Below are 16,952 nucleotides of genomic sequence, written 5' to 3' on the forward strand. Positions count from 1 at the left end.
GAAATTTTTACTTTAGAAATGTTTCAAGTTGTTTTTTTACGAATGTTCACAGAGGTTTGTCTATTTTTGTCTCCAAATGTTTCTCCAGAGATTTCTTTAGAAACACATGGTTTGCTCATGATGTTACTTCATGTATCCTTCCAAAAACTCTTCCAAAGATTTTTACATGAGTTCATCATTTACTTCAGAAATATTTCCAAAAATTTCAATAAAACTCATCCAGGAATTCCTTCTAAAATTGTCATAAGAATTCTTTCAGAAACAGCAATTTCTCAAGAAATGCCTTCGGTGATTCCTGCGGGAATTTTTTATCATATTCCTTCAGGCTTCTTTTTAGAAATTTAGAAGTTTATTGAATTATGGTCCTGATGCTCATCAGATCAATAAGAAACGGACACAAAAATCACGGTCAATTTCCGACAATAGGATATGTATTATTTGAATCGAAATATTGTCCATCAGCAAATTTTCCCAGCTAGTTTTCACCTAGATTCATTCCGATACTTCTTCGGGAATTTATTCCATACAATTTCAAAGGTTACCTGGCAAGTATTCCGGGAAAAACTGCTAGAAAATCTCGGCAAGAACTCCGGCAGTGACTTCCGGAGAAGTTTATTATGGAGCTTCCGGAGAAGTTTATTATGGAGCATTTTCAGATATACCAGATATATGGAGAAAGCTGTCGGATATACCAGAAAAAAATCCTGGAGGAATTCATGCTGGAACAAACAAAAAATCCTGGAAAAAAACCAAAGGAAATCCCGAATTGAGTTCCGGAGGGATTTTCAAGAAGTTTTCTTTGAAACGGTTGAAGAAGTTCCTCACGGCCTTTCCGAAAAACCATTTCAAAAAGTTAAAAAACGAGGTAAGCTTTTGTACCAAAAACCTAATAAAATGTTTAAAGAATGTTCTGAAGAAATTCTTGAAAAAGTCCCGAAACAATTTTAAAGGAGTGTTAGAGGAGTTTTTGAAGAGATTTTCAAATGATGTCTTGAAGGGACTCCCTGCGGAACTCCTAAACAATTCTCAAAAGAAATCCTGGATAATTTCTAGAGCCTGCCCCTTCTAAAGAAATCTCAGGAAAATAAACATAAATTTGAGAACACTTTCAATCATTCCTTCAGAGATTCCTTGTGAAGTTCTTTTTCAATTCCTTCGAGAGTTCACCTAAAACCGTTTCCGTTATTTTTTACCAAAAGTTCGCGGAAATTCATTTCGAGATTCCTTTTGGACTATTTAAGAAGAAATCATCAGAACTTTTTAACGGTTTGCACAAGAAAATGTATCTGGCAATCCTGCTAAACGACTTCCTCTAAGGATTTATTCAAGAAATTCTCAAAAACAAAGTCTCCTCGCATTCATCCTGGGGTTATTTTGAAAATTGAAATTAAAACTCAGAATTGAAGGACAGATATTTCTGAACAAATATTCCCGAATTTCCGAAATTTTCCCCAAGATATTTTTCAATGATTCTTTAAAGGGTCCCATCAAAGATTCTTAAAAAAAATCTTCCTGAAGGTTCACCGTTTTATCCAAAAAGTCCCCGAAGATGCTTTCCAGGATTCTTTCAGTAATATTTCGGTGGATCTTCCCAGAAAATGTTCCATAAATTTATCCGAAGCAATGTCTTCCTCCTTCAGAATGTTTTGGAGGATTCTTCTAACAATTTCTTATGCAGAAGTTCATGCGAGAATTAGTCTAGAAAATACTTTTAGAGTTCCTTAACAAGGCTTTCTTCAACAGATTCCTCCAGAAATTACTCGAATGATTTCCCGGACATTCGTCCTCCGTGGTTATATATTTATGCAATTTCCGAGAATTTGTCTAAGGAATCCTCTAAGGATTCCTCTAATTTCTTTTTTTTCGGAAATTCAAGAGGGGATTTTCTTTAGGATTTCTTCATGAATTCTTCCGAAATATCTTCCTAACATTTATTTAGAAACAGCTGCGAGGATTCGTATAGAGAATTCGGCAGTACCCAGATAATCATCAAGACTATATTTCGTCTTTTGGGGCTTATAGATCTGGCACTCGGTCAATATAGAACATGATAGCTCTAAAACAGCAGTATATTAGCACTCAAGGATTCTTATAGATGCTTATTCAATAACGCCTAGTGGTAACTTGTGTAATTCTTTTAAAATTACGTAAGAATTCTCCCAGAAATTCGTCGAAAAAAATTTTCAGTAATGTCTCCAATGAATCCTTGAGACCTTCTAGAGGTTCTTCGGAGTTCACACGAGAATTTCTCCTAAAAATGATCCAGCAAGTTCTCCAAGCCTTCAAAATTTTTGCGAGGGTTTTTACAAAATGCTTTTTCTCAAAATATCTCTCAAAATTCTTCCTAGAAAAACTTCAGAATTTTTTTCGAGTGATGCTGCAGATTTTTCTTCGGAGATCGTTCTCCAAATATTGTCTCAATGAATCTTCCCAAAATTTCCTCAAGCATTCCATCTGAAATTTATCAGATGACTCTAGCAGATATTCCTATGATAATTCTTCCAGAAATTTCTCCAGAATATTATTCTACGATTCTTTCTGAAATTTAACGCTAGAGATTTTTTAAGAGATTGGATTTTGAAACAAAAAAAAAGCAAAAAAAGCAAAATGAATTGAATAATACATGAATAAATCCTGTTTACATTTTTATCTCTGAAGAAATCTGAAAAATGAGGAAACCCTTGAATACCTTTCGTAGTTTTCGTAATGCAAATTTTCTTGACATCCTTGGGCATGGAGTATCTTCGTACGATATACACAATACAATAATGTAAAATGGTGTGAGTTTTCTCCTAAAGATGTGAAAAAATATTCTTTCCATCAAAACATGCTATTTTTTTCTGATGATCAAAATATTTTCTCCAAGAATTATTCCAGAAGTTTCACTCAGAAGATTTGCTTTTGGAATTCCTATGAGATTTTTTTTCCAAATAATTTCTTCAAGAACACATTCCTTCAAAAATTTCTCTAGAAATTATTTTCCAATATCTGCAAGAACTCTCCCAAAAACTTCTCCATTAGTTTTTCCAAAAGTTTTTTTTAATGGCTGTTTTGGAAATTTATTTTGAAGATAAAAACATGAATTTCTCTACGGTTTGCTCAAGGAAATGCCCAGGTGCTCGACAGATATTTCTCCAGACGTTTTTTCAAGGATTCTCAAGATTGTTTTCCATGATTCTTCAATGGGTTTCTTAAGAAACTCCACCAAAGGTTCTTCCAAACAATCCTTCTGCAGGTTCACCGATTCATAAAAAAATCGCCGAGAATGCTTTCCAGCTTTCAGGTTTCTTCAGAAATTTATCGGTGAATTTTCCCAGAAAATCCACCATAAAATTCACTGAAGTATACCGTATAAATGTATTCCTTCTTTAGAATGTATTGGGGTTTTTATCTAACAATTTCCATTTCAGAAGTTCATGCAATGATCAGTCTAGAAATAATTGTAAGGATTTCTTTAAAAGTTTCTTCAAGGATCTTTTCTAGAAGTCTACTAAAATAAAAAAAAAATCATCTACAGCTCTCCCTCTGTGGGCATATATTTATGCATTTTTCCGAGAATTTGATCTAGATTCCTCTCAATTTTTTTTTCGGAAATTCAAAAGCAGTTTCTCTCTAGGTTTTTTTCCATAAATTCCTCTGAAACAATGGCGTAGCCAGAAATTTTCTCTGGGAGGGGTTTTCAACGGTCAATGATACCGTTTTTGATTTGACACTTACATTTTGTTAACAGTAATGAGCAATTGTATTCGTAGTTTGAAAATAGCAGTGCAGCCGAAAAATTTTTTCGTCGCAAAGCGCTTTATACTGAAAATTTGTTCCACCAATTTTGGCTCTCTTTGGTTTAACCCTAAACACCCCCCCCCGTAGCTACGCCAGTGCTCTGAAATATCTTTCTCATGTATTTCCTTCGAGAAGTTCTTCTGTTTTTTTGCGAAAAATTCTTGAAAAATCTGTGCTCCTGAAGTAAAAACGAGAGTTTCACACATACTACAGAACATTCTCCAAGCCCATAACATTTTTGTGAGGATTTCTAAATTATTTTTCCTAAAATTCTTCCTGGGAACCATTCAGAAATTTTCCAGAAACTTCTCCCAATAATTTCTCCAGATAATGCCCCAATGAGTCTTCCTCAAACTTCCCGAAGCATTCCACCTGAAATTCAACGACTCTACTGGGAATTCCTATTGTAGCAGGCTGTGATTCATAAATCTATAGCAGTGACAATTAAGAATACCGAACTACACGTCTTTCCGTGGATCACCTACGCTATGACGATTCTTTTAGAAATTCTTCCCGAATATTATTCAAAGGTTCCTTCTGAAATTTCCCTGAGGTTAACCCATTGGTATTTATTGAGGGCTCCTCAGGTCAATCTCTAGGATTTCCCCAAAGGGGCTGTCCATAAGCCACGTGGTCAATTTTTTGGGACTTTTGGGACTTTCAACACCCCCCCCCCCCCCCCGCGTGATCATTTGTCCATACAAAATTTTTAATTTGTCCATACAAAATTGTCATTGGCCGAAACCCCCCCCCCCCCCCCCTTATAATCACGTGGTTTATGGACAGCCCCAAAGGGTTCTTTCAGAAATTTTAACAAATGTTTCACTGAAAATTCCATTGAGATCTCATTCAAAAATAATTCTCAGGCCTCTTCCAGAAATTTATCTGAATATTATTCTTGGGGTTATTTCAACAAGTCTTCTGATGATTTTTCCTAGAATACTCCGATAATTCTTCCGAGAATATTCTAGGAATGGTTATGGAAATAACACAATAACCAGGATATCTTGTTTATTGTTTATGTTTATTTATGAAGTAATGACTTAAAATCTTTCCAAATAAATGCTTCCAAGAAGGAATCTAACAATCCATGTTAGAATCCACAAGAAATCCAGGTAGCATTCCTTAGAAAATCTGGGAGGTATGTTACGGTAAAATTGTTGAAAAGAATTCCTGGAAGAAAACTACCACTATCTGAGCATTGGCCTGTGAAGAAATAAAGGAATGTAGAACTGCTCACCAGCTAGCTGGATGGCCTCATGAACATTCAAGTCTACTGTTCTACATTGCATTCGAAAGAGCCATTACAACGTTGCTGGAACTTTTCTGAAGGTTAATTTTTCTTAATATTTCTAAGGCTAATAATTCTTAATATTTCTTTTCTGACTTAAGGGAAAAGTCTTCAGTATATCCCTGAGTCATTTTCGAGTTTCTACCTCTTCTGTAGTAATCTGTCGTAAATTAAAGAGTGCAAACGACAAGTTTGATGGTATAAGATGATATAAGATAGGCAACAGTTTCAACACTAAATATATGTGGTGCAAGTTAAGGGAAGGATGAAGCATTAGATTTCAATTACCTTATGGCAACTAAAATGCCGTGTCATTAAGTGGCTCGGTAGCTTAGTTGGAAAAGCACTTGTCTAGCGAATAAGGGTTGTGAGTTCAAATCTCACCTGAGCTGTTGACTTTTGTTCGGACTAGTACTAATAGTTTTTCTATCTTTTCATGTATATGTTGAGTTCATGAAAAAAAAAACATTTTCTTCTGATAAATCAGTAAATGAAGCACCGTTTCCCGCGCGCGATAAAAAGAACCAAAAATCTCGCGTGGCTTCGAAATCAAACCCTTTCCGCTGAAGCTTACGTCTCCACCAATAACCTCTTCACATACACCCAACCACCCACCCACCCACTCACACACAGAGAAGCACACAAGAGCGCGCAGCCACCTTTCTCATATCATGGCACCAACCGGAATTGGCATCGTCGTAGTCATCGTCGAGTATAGGTAAGGTAAGCCACGTTTCACGATCCATCGTTCGCCGCCCGTCGTCCGTTCGCCGGAGTTGTTCGCTTCGTTCGTGGATATATTACAGCCTGCTGCTCCTCAGCATCAGCATCTTCATCATCGTCGTCGCCGTTGTCGTCAGGACGAACGCGGTGGTGGTGGCGGCGGCAACGGTGAGCCAGTGACGCTGGAGGATTCCGTTGGGTCGAAGGGCTGTAAGATAAAGTAAGAGAAGAGGAAAATGTTAAACTAGAAGCTGGTTTCGTACGGCAAGAAGTATGTGGCACGAAAGCAAGGTGTGCATAGGTAGCGATATCCTCTGAAATAGGAGGTTTCGATGTCAGATTCCGTTACAGCACCTTTGGCATCAGTCTGCCGGCCGGTCTGTCTGAAGAAGTCGAAAGGAAAACGCGTGTTGTGGGATCACAGCTGCACACAGATGGCGGCGGTGCGCTGTTGGTAGTGAATGTTGATGATTAGTGAAGGTTAGGGAGAAAAGGTGGTCGGTGGATGAAAATTCAAGTTGACTGGCTTTCAACGATTGGATTTAATGTTAGGTAAAAACCCTTGCATTACCTAGAGGGGTTTACATTTTCGTCCTAAGGGGCTGTTCTTAAACCACGTAGACCACATTTTGGTCATCTCAGACCCCCCTCCCCCTCGTAGACTTTTGACCATACAAAAACTTGAAAATTTGTATGGAGCGTAGACTTTGACCAGACCCACCCCCTTCCCCCAAAAGTCTACGTGGTTTACGAACGGCCCCTAAAGGTTAAGCAGTGGTTTTGGGTTTCGAGAACCGTAGGTTGATGGCCTGTGATCCCTTATCTACCGGGCTGGGGCTGCCACCTTAGGTATAGCTTCCGGTGGAGGAGCATTTCATACTCAGCCGCTGGATGCCAGAACAGACGCTGTTTGAGCCGCACCTCCTTGGTGAACAGACGCTCGGATCACACCTCCTCAAGCTAGTTGAAGTCAGAAGGTCAACAGTGCTCAGGCTGCACTACCAGCTAAGCACATAACTCTTAGCTGGCGATCTTTTTTTTATTTTTTCACTTAATCGTTTATTTAAGGCTCATGCGCCATCAGGCATTACGGAACCGAATTCATTTTGGATCTATTTTACAATTTCATATTTGTGACTTATAAACTAGGCTAGCTTTGGGGAACCGTAAAACTCGCGGTTTGGTCGAGGTTAGGGGGAACAATAATGTTTAAGGAAGGGATCCCAATAGGGGCATTCGTTGACTATTAGCAGCGTGGCGTAGCGTAGTTGCTGCTAGTCTAACGTAAAGTGGACAAACAACCTGTAACGATACAAACAAACGATTTTCGAAGGGACACGAGGTGGACAAGTGGAACAACAAGACAGGGGTATCAAACGAAGACTTCAGCTTGTTTCAAAAAGTCGTATACAAGCTTCATGTAGTCAAGATCAAGCGTACCCAACACATCCCTAATGTCTTTCTCTTCTGGTTTCCCTCGGGCCCTGAGGGATGCACATAAATCGGATCTGGCAATACCGTATTCGGGGCATTCCCACACAACATGGTTGATATCTTGATAGCCTGCACTACAGCTACAACGATTGCTATATGTGAGCCCTATTCGATAGAAATGCGAGCCCAGAGAGTAGTGATTGGACGTAAGTCGACACATTATCTTGATAAAATCTCGACCCATATCCAACCCCTTGAACCACGCCATCTTCGATACCTGTGGGAGAATTGAGTGTAACCACTTGCCCAACTCTCCTGCATCCCATTTTGGTTGCCAACTGACCAAGGCATGCTGACGAGCAATTGAAAAAAAAAAATCATTGAAAGCGATATGACGGTCATAAATATCGCTTTCCATAGCGCCCACCTTGGCGAGTGAGTCCGCTTTCTCATTTCCCGAGATCGAGCAATGCGAAAGGACCCAAACCAAGGTGATATTATATGCTTGATTCGATAAAGCACTCAGAGTAGATCGTATTTCACTGAGGAAATACGGAGAGTGCTTTACCGGCCTCATTGAACGAAAAGCCACTATAGAGCTGAGACTATCCGTAAAAATGGTATATTGATCAGAGGGCAGAGAGGCGATTCGCTCTAATGCGTAGTGTATAGCCGCCAATTTTGCGATGTATACTGAGCAAGGACTTTGAAGTTTATGGGCGACGCTATGAAGCTCATTAAATACACCAAATCCAGTGGAATCGTTTGTTTTTGACCCGTCAGTGAAAAACCTTCTGTCGCAACTGACTTGGCCAAACTTGTTTGCAAAAAAATTTTGGAATGTGCTCCGATCGGAGCGGATCTGGAATTCCACGGATTTCTTGCAACATGGACAGATCAAACACTATAGTGGAATTGGAGAAGTCTGGGAAGCAATCACGGTTGAGAACATTCGAAGAAGGGTGAACCGCCAGAGTCATGTACGAGTAGTACACTGTCATAAACTTTGTTTGATGAATTCGTTCGATTAGCTTCTCAAGTTTTCAATTACCAATGGATTCAGCACCTCACAGCGGATGAGGAACCTTAACGACAATTCCACGAAACGATCTGATAAAGGGAGTACTGCTGCTAGTACCTCCAAACTCATTGTGTGCGTCGAGTTCATGCAGCCTAATGCGATCCGAAGACAACGATACTGGATACGCTCTAGCTTCAGGATGTGTGTTTTCGCGGCGGACTGAAAGCAAAAGCTACCGTATTCGAGAACCGACAGTATCGTTGTACGATAAAGCTTTATCAGATCTTCCGGGTGGGCTCCCCACCATGTTCCGGTGAGTGTACGCATGAAGTTGATTCGTTGTTGGCACTTCTGATACAGATAATTAATGTGCTTTCCCCAGGTGCCTTTAGAGTTGAACCAAACCCCCAGATACATATGTGAAAGACTTTGAGTGAGTTCCCTACCCAAAAATTGAAGCTCTACATCTGCTGGATCGCGCTTCCTAGAAGAGACAACTAACTCAGTTTTCTCCGGAGAGAATTCGATACCCAGCTTTACAGCCCAAGCAGACAAATTGTCTAAGGTATCTTGCAGTGGTCCTTGCAGATCTTCCGCCTCTGGTCCGGTGATAGAGACCACGGCGTCGTCCGCAAGCTGTCGTAGCGAGCACTTTTCCACTAGACATTCGTCGATGTCTCTAACGTAAAAGTTGTAAAGAAGGGGGCTTAAGCATGAGTCCTGGGGGAGACCCATGTAACTAATTCGTGAAGTTGCCGAGGTTCCATGAGAGAAAAACATGTGCTTCTCAGACAACAAGTTGTACAAGTAGTTGTTTAAAAGCGGAGAAAGCCCACACTCGTGGAGTTTGTCTGAAAAGACATCAACGCAAACGGCATCAAAAGCCCCCTTAATATCCAAAAATACTGAGCCCATTTGCTCTTTTTGTGCGTAGGCCAGTTGAATTTCTGTAGAAAGCAGCGCCAGACAATCGCTCGTTCCCTTGCCTCTGCGGAAACCGGATTCAATCCGGTGGATTGAGTATCTGAAAGAAGGCCATTCGATTCAACCCATTTCGGCACCAACATTTCAAAAGGGCGTAACTGCATTTACAACCAATGCCTTCTCACAAAGCTGTGGAGCGTATCCCATCCCTCTCGAGCAATCCACTAGCACAAATAGAAAGATAAAATCCTCCTCTTTCGATTAATGGGTGTGAATTGCGTGAGATATATGAAATACGACCCACAGCTCTGTGAGAAGGCATTGGTTGCAAAAGCAGTTACGCCCTTTTGAAATGTTAGTGCCGATTTGTCAAGCCGATGGAGAATCATCTTCTCTAGCAGCTTCCGTAAGCACGACAACATCGCAATTGGACGGTACGAGTTGTGATCCGATGCGGGCTTCCCGGGCTTTTGAATGGCAATAACCCTCACTCGTCTCCAGTCATCCGGAACAGTGTTGCTCTCCAAGAACAGATTGAATAAATTCAACAAGCGCCTCTTCTGGCTGGCGGTCCTTGTCATCGATTGACCCGAGGAAGTATAAGGTAGGAACTTGTGAGGGCCAGAGCTATGTTGGACGCTCCTTGCCGACTCACCATTTTGCAGCAGGTTGAAGGTCTTTCGGCCCTGTGCACCACCATAGCCAGGGTTGTGCAGTTTCAGGATGGTCAATGTCGAATGACACTCGCTCTAACCATCACTTCATACGACAAACGCAGTCCATCAAAACATAATCGATTCACGCAAAAGCCACTCAAGCCAACCCTCGTTCAATGCAGAGTCAACCACATCCAACAGCAGCGATCGTCTCTTGTTTTCGAACCACACGATGAAACACCGAAGCGAGTTTTTGTTCTACGCTTTGCATTCTATTCATAGGGCGTGCTATGTTTGTGTTTGCTGCGCCATGCAATACTACTTAACAAATTGACCTTCATCCTGGCATTTTCAGACGAGAGTCACCCAGCAGTGAGTGACATAGCTCTGCGTCGGAATGACGGTTAACAAGCGTTCGGCTGCTCAGGAGATGTGCAGAGAAAGAGAGTGGCGGCGGCAGCCACCATATCAATGCGTTCGTCTCGAATGTGTTCGTTTGCAACATAGCGACGGTCGGCTGTAGCGTTGATGGAAGAAGAAGGGCAATGTTAATGTTGCGGCTTTTTTGTGTTATGATGGTGATAATGCACAAGACTGACCATAGCTGCTCGGACTGAAAAGTAGAAAGTAATTATAAAAGTGAATACTTAAACGAATAGTTAAAATATCTAAAAAAAAGACTTAAAATTAATACAAAAGTTAAAAAGTTATCTGGCTGTTAAATTAAGTGCACATGCACAGCCATAAAAAGGGCCGTGCACAAATTACGTCACGTGTAAAAGGCTCTTTCTCCCTTTTACAGAACGTGAAGAGTTTTACAAAAAAATGTAACACAAAGAGGAAGAGGGGTCGTGAAAAAGGTCGCCTTCGCGTGACATAATTTGTGTATCACCCGTTTTTGAAAAATATAAAGCTTTACAATTTAATTCACAAATCAATTTTTATTAAATTCATGCAAAATGATTGAAAATCGATTGAACATTGATAAAGTTGAGATATCTAAAGTGAAAGTATATTTTAATACACAAAAATTCAACCCTGAGGAATGCCTCTATGCCTCAATATATTTTGCTGAACTTTGGAAGTAACGCAGTTTAATGTGTTTTGAGTATAGAAAAGCAGACGAATTCCATTTTCAACAACTTATGAAAAATAACGCACCTAGTGGTATCCCGTAATTAGACCGTTGCGTGCTTCACAATTAAACTTTTTCGTGACAATTTTTTTTTTCCCAAAAAAGGGACAGAATCCAATGGAGCAATTGCAATCATCATAAACTTTGTTCGACAAGAACTTCTAAAAAATCCTAGGGATTACTTTAAACAAGTTACGAAGGAATGCTTTAAAAATGTTTGGAGGATGTTTTTAAGAAATCCGTATAGAAAGTACTGAAAAAATATGTGGATGAAGGTTCTAAAAAAATCCCTGGTGTAATTTCCGATTTATTTTTTAAATAAAGAGATGAATTTGAGTTCCTAGAGAAATTTCAAAAGAAATCCAAATCTCTGAAATAATTTCGAAGTTGATTTCTGAAGAAAAATTATAAGAATTCCTGATAAATTATTTTCCAGAAATCTCTAGATAAATTCTTGAAAAAAATCTAAAGGAACATCCGAAGGAATCCAGAAAAATTTACAGGAAGACGACCAGAAAGTTTGTAGTGGATGTTTCTGAATTATCTCCTGGGACATTTTTAAAACAATTTGTGATGAAATTACTAAATAAAATAATTGGGTGATTTTCTAAATCATTTCATGGAGGAATTCATGAACATTATTCTGAAAAAAAACATGAGATAGTATCGGTAGAAACATACGTCAATATTACTAGAAACATTGCATTTTTTGAATATTCAATATTTCTTGAAAAAAAAAAGATATTTCTAAAAGAATTCTCAGAAGAGAAATTTCTGAGTGATTCCAGAAAAAATCCTGGAAAAAATTTATAAAGTCGTCTTTGAATTACCTCAATATCTAAATGAATGAATCGCTTGAGAAATTTTTGAAGGAATCCGTTGGTAATTTTCTAGAAAAATACATGACCAGAAGATTGTGTGAAGGGCAAATTTCTGAAAAATTCATGGTGCATTCGTTAAAGTAATCTGCGCAACATTTACTAAAACCATTCCTTGTGATTTTTTTGGAGAAGTCTCTAGAAGATTTTTTGAAAGAATATATAAAAGAACTTCTGAGAACATTTCTTGAAAATCGTACCAAGCAAATGTCCAATTATGGAAAGTTTTGGATTTTTTTTTTCACAAACTCCCAGGAAGCACACTTGAAGGGTTTTTCAAGGAATCCTTTGTTTAATTTTTAAGTGAAAGTCGAGAGGATTTTTGGTAAGAACATTTGGACAATTTAAGAGAAAATCACTGGAAAGTTTTCTGAAATTTTTAATGGAATTCATGGAGTAAATACTGAAGCAAAAAAATAAAACATTGTTTTGAGACAGTTCTGCAAAAATTTTAAATAAGCGGAGGAATCTTTCGATGGTTTTCTAATTCCCGAAAAAAAAAATCCGAATGTATTCTTTGAAGATTTTTTAAATAATCAATGATAGAATCCCTCAGAAAATTCTCTGAGGAAATCCGAAATGTTTCCGAAGGGACTCCCAGAGAAATTTAAAAAGGATTTTTTTGATGTTCTGAAAAACTTGGAAGAATTTTCTCAAGAAATCCCTGAAAAATTGAATAAATATCCAGATGAATTACTGAAAAAAATATCTAGAGGAATTTATGAAAGAACAAATTTTTGGATAATTTCATATAGGGATTTCTGAGAAAACTAATGCAAGAATCCCCGTGGGTTTGTTGAAAGAATCACTGCAGAGGAATTTCGGAATTAGTTTCAGAAAAAGTATCTGAATTAAATTTTTGAAGATTTTTTAAGAAACCATGAGGAAATGCCTGCAGGAGTTCCTGAAACAATCCTTCGGAAAATTTCTCAAGAGGTTTCTGGACAGATTTTCTGAAATAACTTTTAGAAGATTTTCTGAAAACCCCTGAAAAAGTTTTTGGAAGATTTTCATCTGGAGGTATTTGAGGAAAATCCCTGGAGGAATTTTCATGATCAGCCAACATATCAATGACCAATTTGACATGTGGATGCTTTGGGAACCGTAATAAGACCATACACCTTTTCTTTTTGTCTTATGATGGTTTTACGAACCTCTTCTAGTGTATTTGACTTAACAATGTTACTTCGGTAGCAATCCCTGTGGATAAATTTTCCAATCCTTGGAAGAATTATTTAAGGAGTACTTGAAGAAGCTTTTGAGGGAATTCCTCGTAGAACCCTTGGAGAAGTTGCTGGAAGAGTTCCTGAAGGACATTAAGGGAGTTCTTGGGAGTTTTTCTGAAAAATCTACCAATGGAATCTTTCAACTGTATTCTCAAAGAATCCCTGGGGAAGTTTCTGAAGGAACAACAGCATAGTTTTTTTTTTTTTGAAAATATCCCGGTAGAATTACAATGGAACCCCTGTAAAATTTCAATAGGTATATCTGGATTATTTCTTTTTATTTAGAAATTACACGAATGCAAGCGCAAAAACAATGAATATGAATATGTGAAAGCGAAAAATATAGGGAAAAAATATTGAAGCAATTTTCTTCATTTAGGAAGAACTTTTTCAAAACTTCCTGTGGGCATTTTCCAGAGTTTCTTGCATTGTTACTTTCAGTAATTCAGGCAGGATTTTCTTTTCAGAATTCCAGCAGAAGTTTATACAGAGATTCCATCAGGATTTCCTCCAGATATTCCTCTAAGTATTTTTGCAGAATCCTAAGGATTTCTCCACGGATTGTTAATGGAATTGATTTAGAAATTCCTTTAGATTGGAGACGAATCAGCCTTGGACTGAAAGTCTCGATAATAAAGACATAAAAAATCCTTTAGAAATATGTGAAGTGTTTTTATGAACCTTTGCAACAGCTCATTGAGACATTTCTCCAGGTATTCCTACAGAAATTTATTCAGGAATACATCAATGCTCATGGAATACTTTCAGAAAATTCCCAAAAACTTTATCACTTTAAACTTTAAATATTGTTTTAAATTCTTCAATTAACTTTTCTAAGATTTCCTGAGGAGCTTCACCAGCTACTTATTTCTCCAGGAAGTTCTAGTTCATAAATTCTTCATGGTATTGCTTCAGAAAAATTCCCGAAGATTTCTTCAAATTTTCCTCCAGACATTTATTCAAGAGTACTTTCTGAGTTTTTCATTTTGAAAGGACTGGAGGTTTCATAAGAAATTCCTTCAGAGATTCAATCAAAAATGTCTTCAGAAGCTTCCTCAGATTTTTCTTCAGAAGTCTTTCCATTTTTTTTTTCATAAATTCCTTTAAAAATTTATTTGAAAATCATACAGAGATTCTTTCCAAAATTCTTCCAAAGATTCCTCCAGTAGTTCCTTGAGAAATTCCTTCGGGGATTCCTGCAGAAATTTCTACAAGGATTATCTTGGAAATTGCTCCTGGGGTTTCGTCAGAAATATCTCTTGGGATTTCTTCAGAGATTCCTGCAGGAATGGTTAAAGGGTTGATGGGATCTCGGAGGATTTTGTGCCTCAGGATACGTCAGGAGTTCTTTACATAATTTGTTATTTAATTTTCAGCATACACAAAAACCCCTATAGAATCTTTAAAACCCTGTGAGTCAGAATTTTTCCAAGCGATATTCTGGATTTTTTTCTACGTTTTACTGTAGTTTTATTCTTGAATTTAGATTATAAAGTCTACGGGTGTAACGATAACTTCTTTCATTATACGAAGCTTCGATTTGTAATCTATTACAAGCCCGTGCACAAGGGGGGGGGTGTTTGAGTGTTAACACCCTTCCACCCTCCTCCCCATTACCGACGCTTCATACACTAGGCGCCCCTCCACCTTTTGCCGAAATTGGGAAAAACCCCTCCCTTGGTGCCACTTCTGTGCACGAGCCTGATCTATCATGTTCAGTTAGTTTTCTGAAAGTTCAATAGACAGTATCAGATCAGTCGGGAATTCTTAGGTCATCCAAACTGTTCTTGAGTTTGGATCCTAAAGTCTACGGGTGTAACGGTAACTTCTTTTATTATACAAAGCTACGATTTGTAATCTATTATGTACAGTAAGTCTTATGAAAGGTTAATAGACAATATCAGATCAGTCGGGATATCCTAGGTCATCCACACTATTCTTGAATTTAGATTCAAAAGTCTACGGGTGTAACGGTAAGTTCTTTCATTATACAAAGCTACGGTTTGTAGTCTATTATGTCCAATAAGTCTTCTTAAAGTACAATAGACAGTATCAGATTAGTCGGGATATCCTAGTTCATCCAAATTGTTGTTGAGTGTAGATCCTAAAGTCTACGGATGTAACGGCAACTTCTTTCATTATACAAAGCTACGATTTGTAACCTATCATATCCAGCAAGTCTTCTGAAAGTTACAGTGGTTGTTTTTATCAACTAAGCTTCATAACAGTAAGGAGCCCATAATATCCCAAGAAATATATAACAATGCGTATTGTTTCTCTTACTGCTTTGGTAGGGCATCAACGTAGTGACAAAAGCTTTTATCACAAGTGTAGACCTGAAGCTTAGGTCTCCGGAGTAGTGTTGTTGATCTAGCATATCACAAAAATATCTTGATTGAATGACTCATGATATGCCAGGGGGAATACAGTCTAAAGTTCATTGTGAGACTAACTATTGAAACTATCAAGAGTTAAACTGCAGAATAGTTTGGATGACCCTCAATGTCCCAAAGGTTCATAATAATATATAGTAGACTACATGTTGGTCCAGTCACTGCGATTGATTATGAAACGTAACTCAGTATGTCAGATATAGCTGATGTTACGAGTATAGGCCTGAAGTTCTGAACTCATAGTTTGGCTGACATGGATCATTCCCATAGTTCCCTAAATGACATTTGAGTATAAAATAGCTTCACGGCTCTCAGCAGATTATGCTTTGCTATTATTTATGGTGAAAACTCATAAAGTTTTTCTTGTGGATTTGAAGGACTTCATTATAGAACAGTTTGGACAAACCTGAATGTCCCAAAGGTTTATAATAAAAAAAGTAGACTTCAGATTGATCCAGTAACTGCGGTTGATTATGCAGCGTTACTCAGTATTACAGATATGGCTACTGTTACGAGTGTAGACCTGAAGTCCTGAACTCCAAGGTTGTTTGGCTAAAATGAAACATTCCCGTAGTGTCTCTAAATGACATTTGAGATTCCAAGAACTTTCTAGAAAAAATCCTGGAGACATCCCCATCCTCATTCTTATAACAATCTAGTAGGATTTATTCCTGAAATATATGAAAAAAAAAATACATGCACGAACTTCTGTAGCAATTCTTGAAAGAATTTCCTTAATATTTCCTGAAGGACTCTTTGAAAGAATTTTGGTAGAAACCTTTGAGCTAAATAGTTTCAAGATAAATCGTTTGAGAAATTTCGTGAGAAACTCCTGAAAAAGAACCAAGGGAAATTCCTAGAGGGGTTATTGAAAGAATTGCTGGAGTTCAATCATAGGAGAAATTTTCAAAGAAGTACAGAAAGAGGAATGCATTCTTAAATTAACACGGAGACATCTTTGGAGGAATTCTTGCAAAAATCATGCGAAAACATTTTTTTATAAAAAAAATCGAAAATAATTTATTCAATTTTAATAAATTTGGAATTTTAATTATGATGAAGATATCAATGACGACTTCTTCAACCTTAAAAGGGAATTTCCGTAAAACTACAACAATAATTAGAATCCAATCAAACCATCAGTTCTATCTCATTATTCACGCTCAGTGGGAAACATCAGTTCCTGCAAGGGCCATTTCTTCGATGCATGGGAAAGACCGAAAACTTGCGCCGTTCTTTCCCGGAAACTAAATTAACTGACTTTATGTTTTTCGCAGCCGGGTTCCCGCTAGTGTGTCAGAATCAGACCTATCAAACGAAATGGAGACGCAACAGCAAAAGAGGATGAAGGGAAAACATCCTACATCATATGTGCCGCTGCCTGGACTGGATGGAAACACTTTCGCCGGGTTGTATTTGGATAGGTGTAGGTAGGTATCTATTTAGTAGGGTTGTTGTGCGGCCGGCACGCTTCGTGGCGTTCGGTTCCAT

The 16,952-nt window shown here is 38.1% G+C and overlaps 1 protein-coding gene across 1 annotated transcript in view; it reads right to left on the reverse strand.

Moving 5' to 3' along the window:
• The window catches only part of LOC109432646 (uncharacterized), a 72,688-nt gene that overhangs the window by 13,231 nt on the left and 42,505 nt on the right, over positions 1 to 16,952 (reverse strand). Inside the window, exon 6 of the mRNA XM_062858116.1 lies at positions 5,754 to 6,002. Coding sequence (XP_062714100.1) covers positions 5,872 to 6,002 — 131 coding nt within the window. The 3' untranslated portion in view covers positions 5,754 to 5,871. The remainder of the gene's footprint in view (positions 1 to 5,753; positions 6,003 to 16,952) is intronic.

This window comes from Aedes albopictus, chromosome 3 (assembly GCF_035046485.1).
Source record: "Aedes albopictus strain Foshan chromosome 3, AalbF5, whole genome shotgun sequence".
Classification (NCBI taxonomy): Eukaryota; Metazoa; Arthropoda; class Insecta; order Diptera; family Culicidae; genus Aedes; species Aedes albopictus.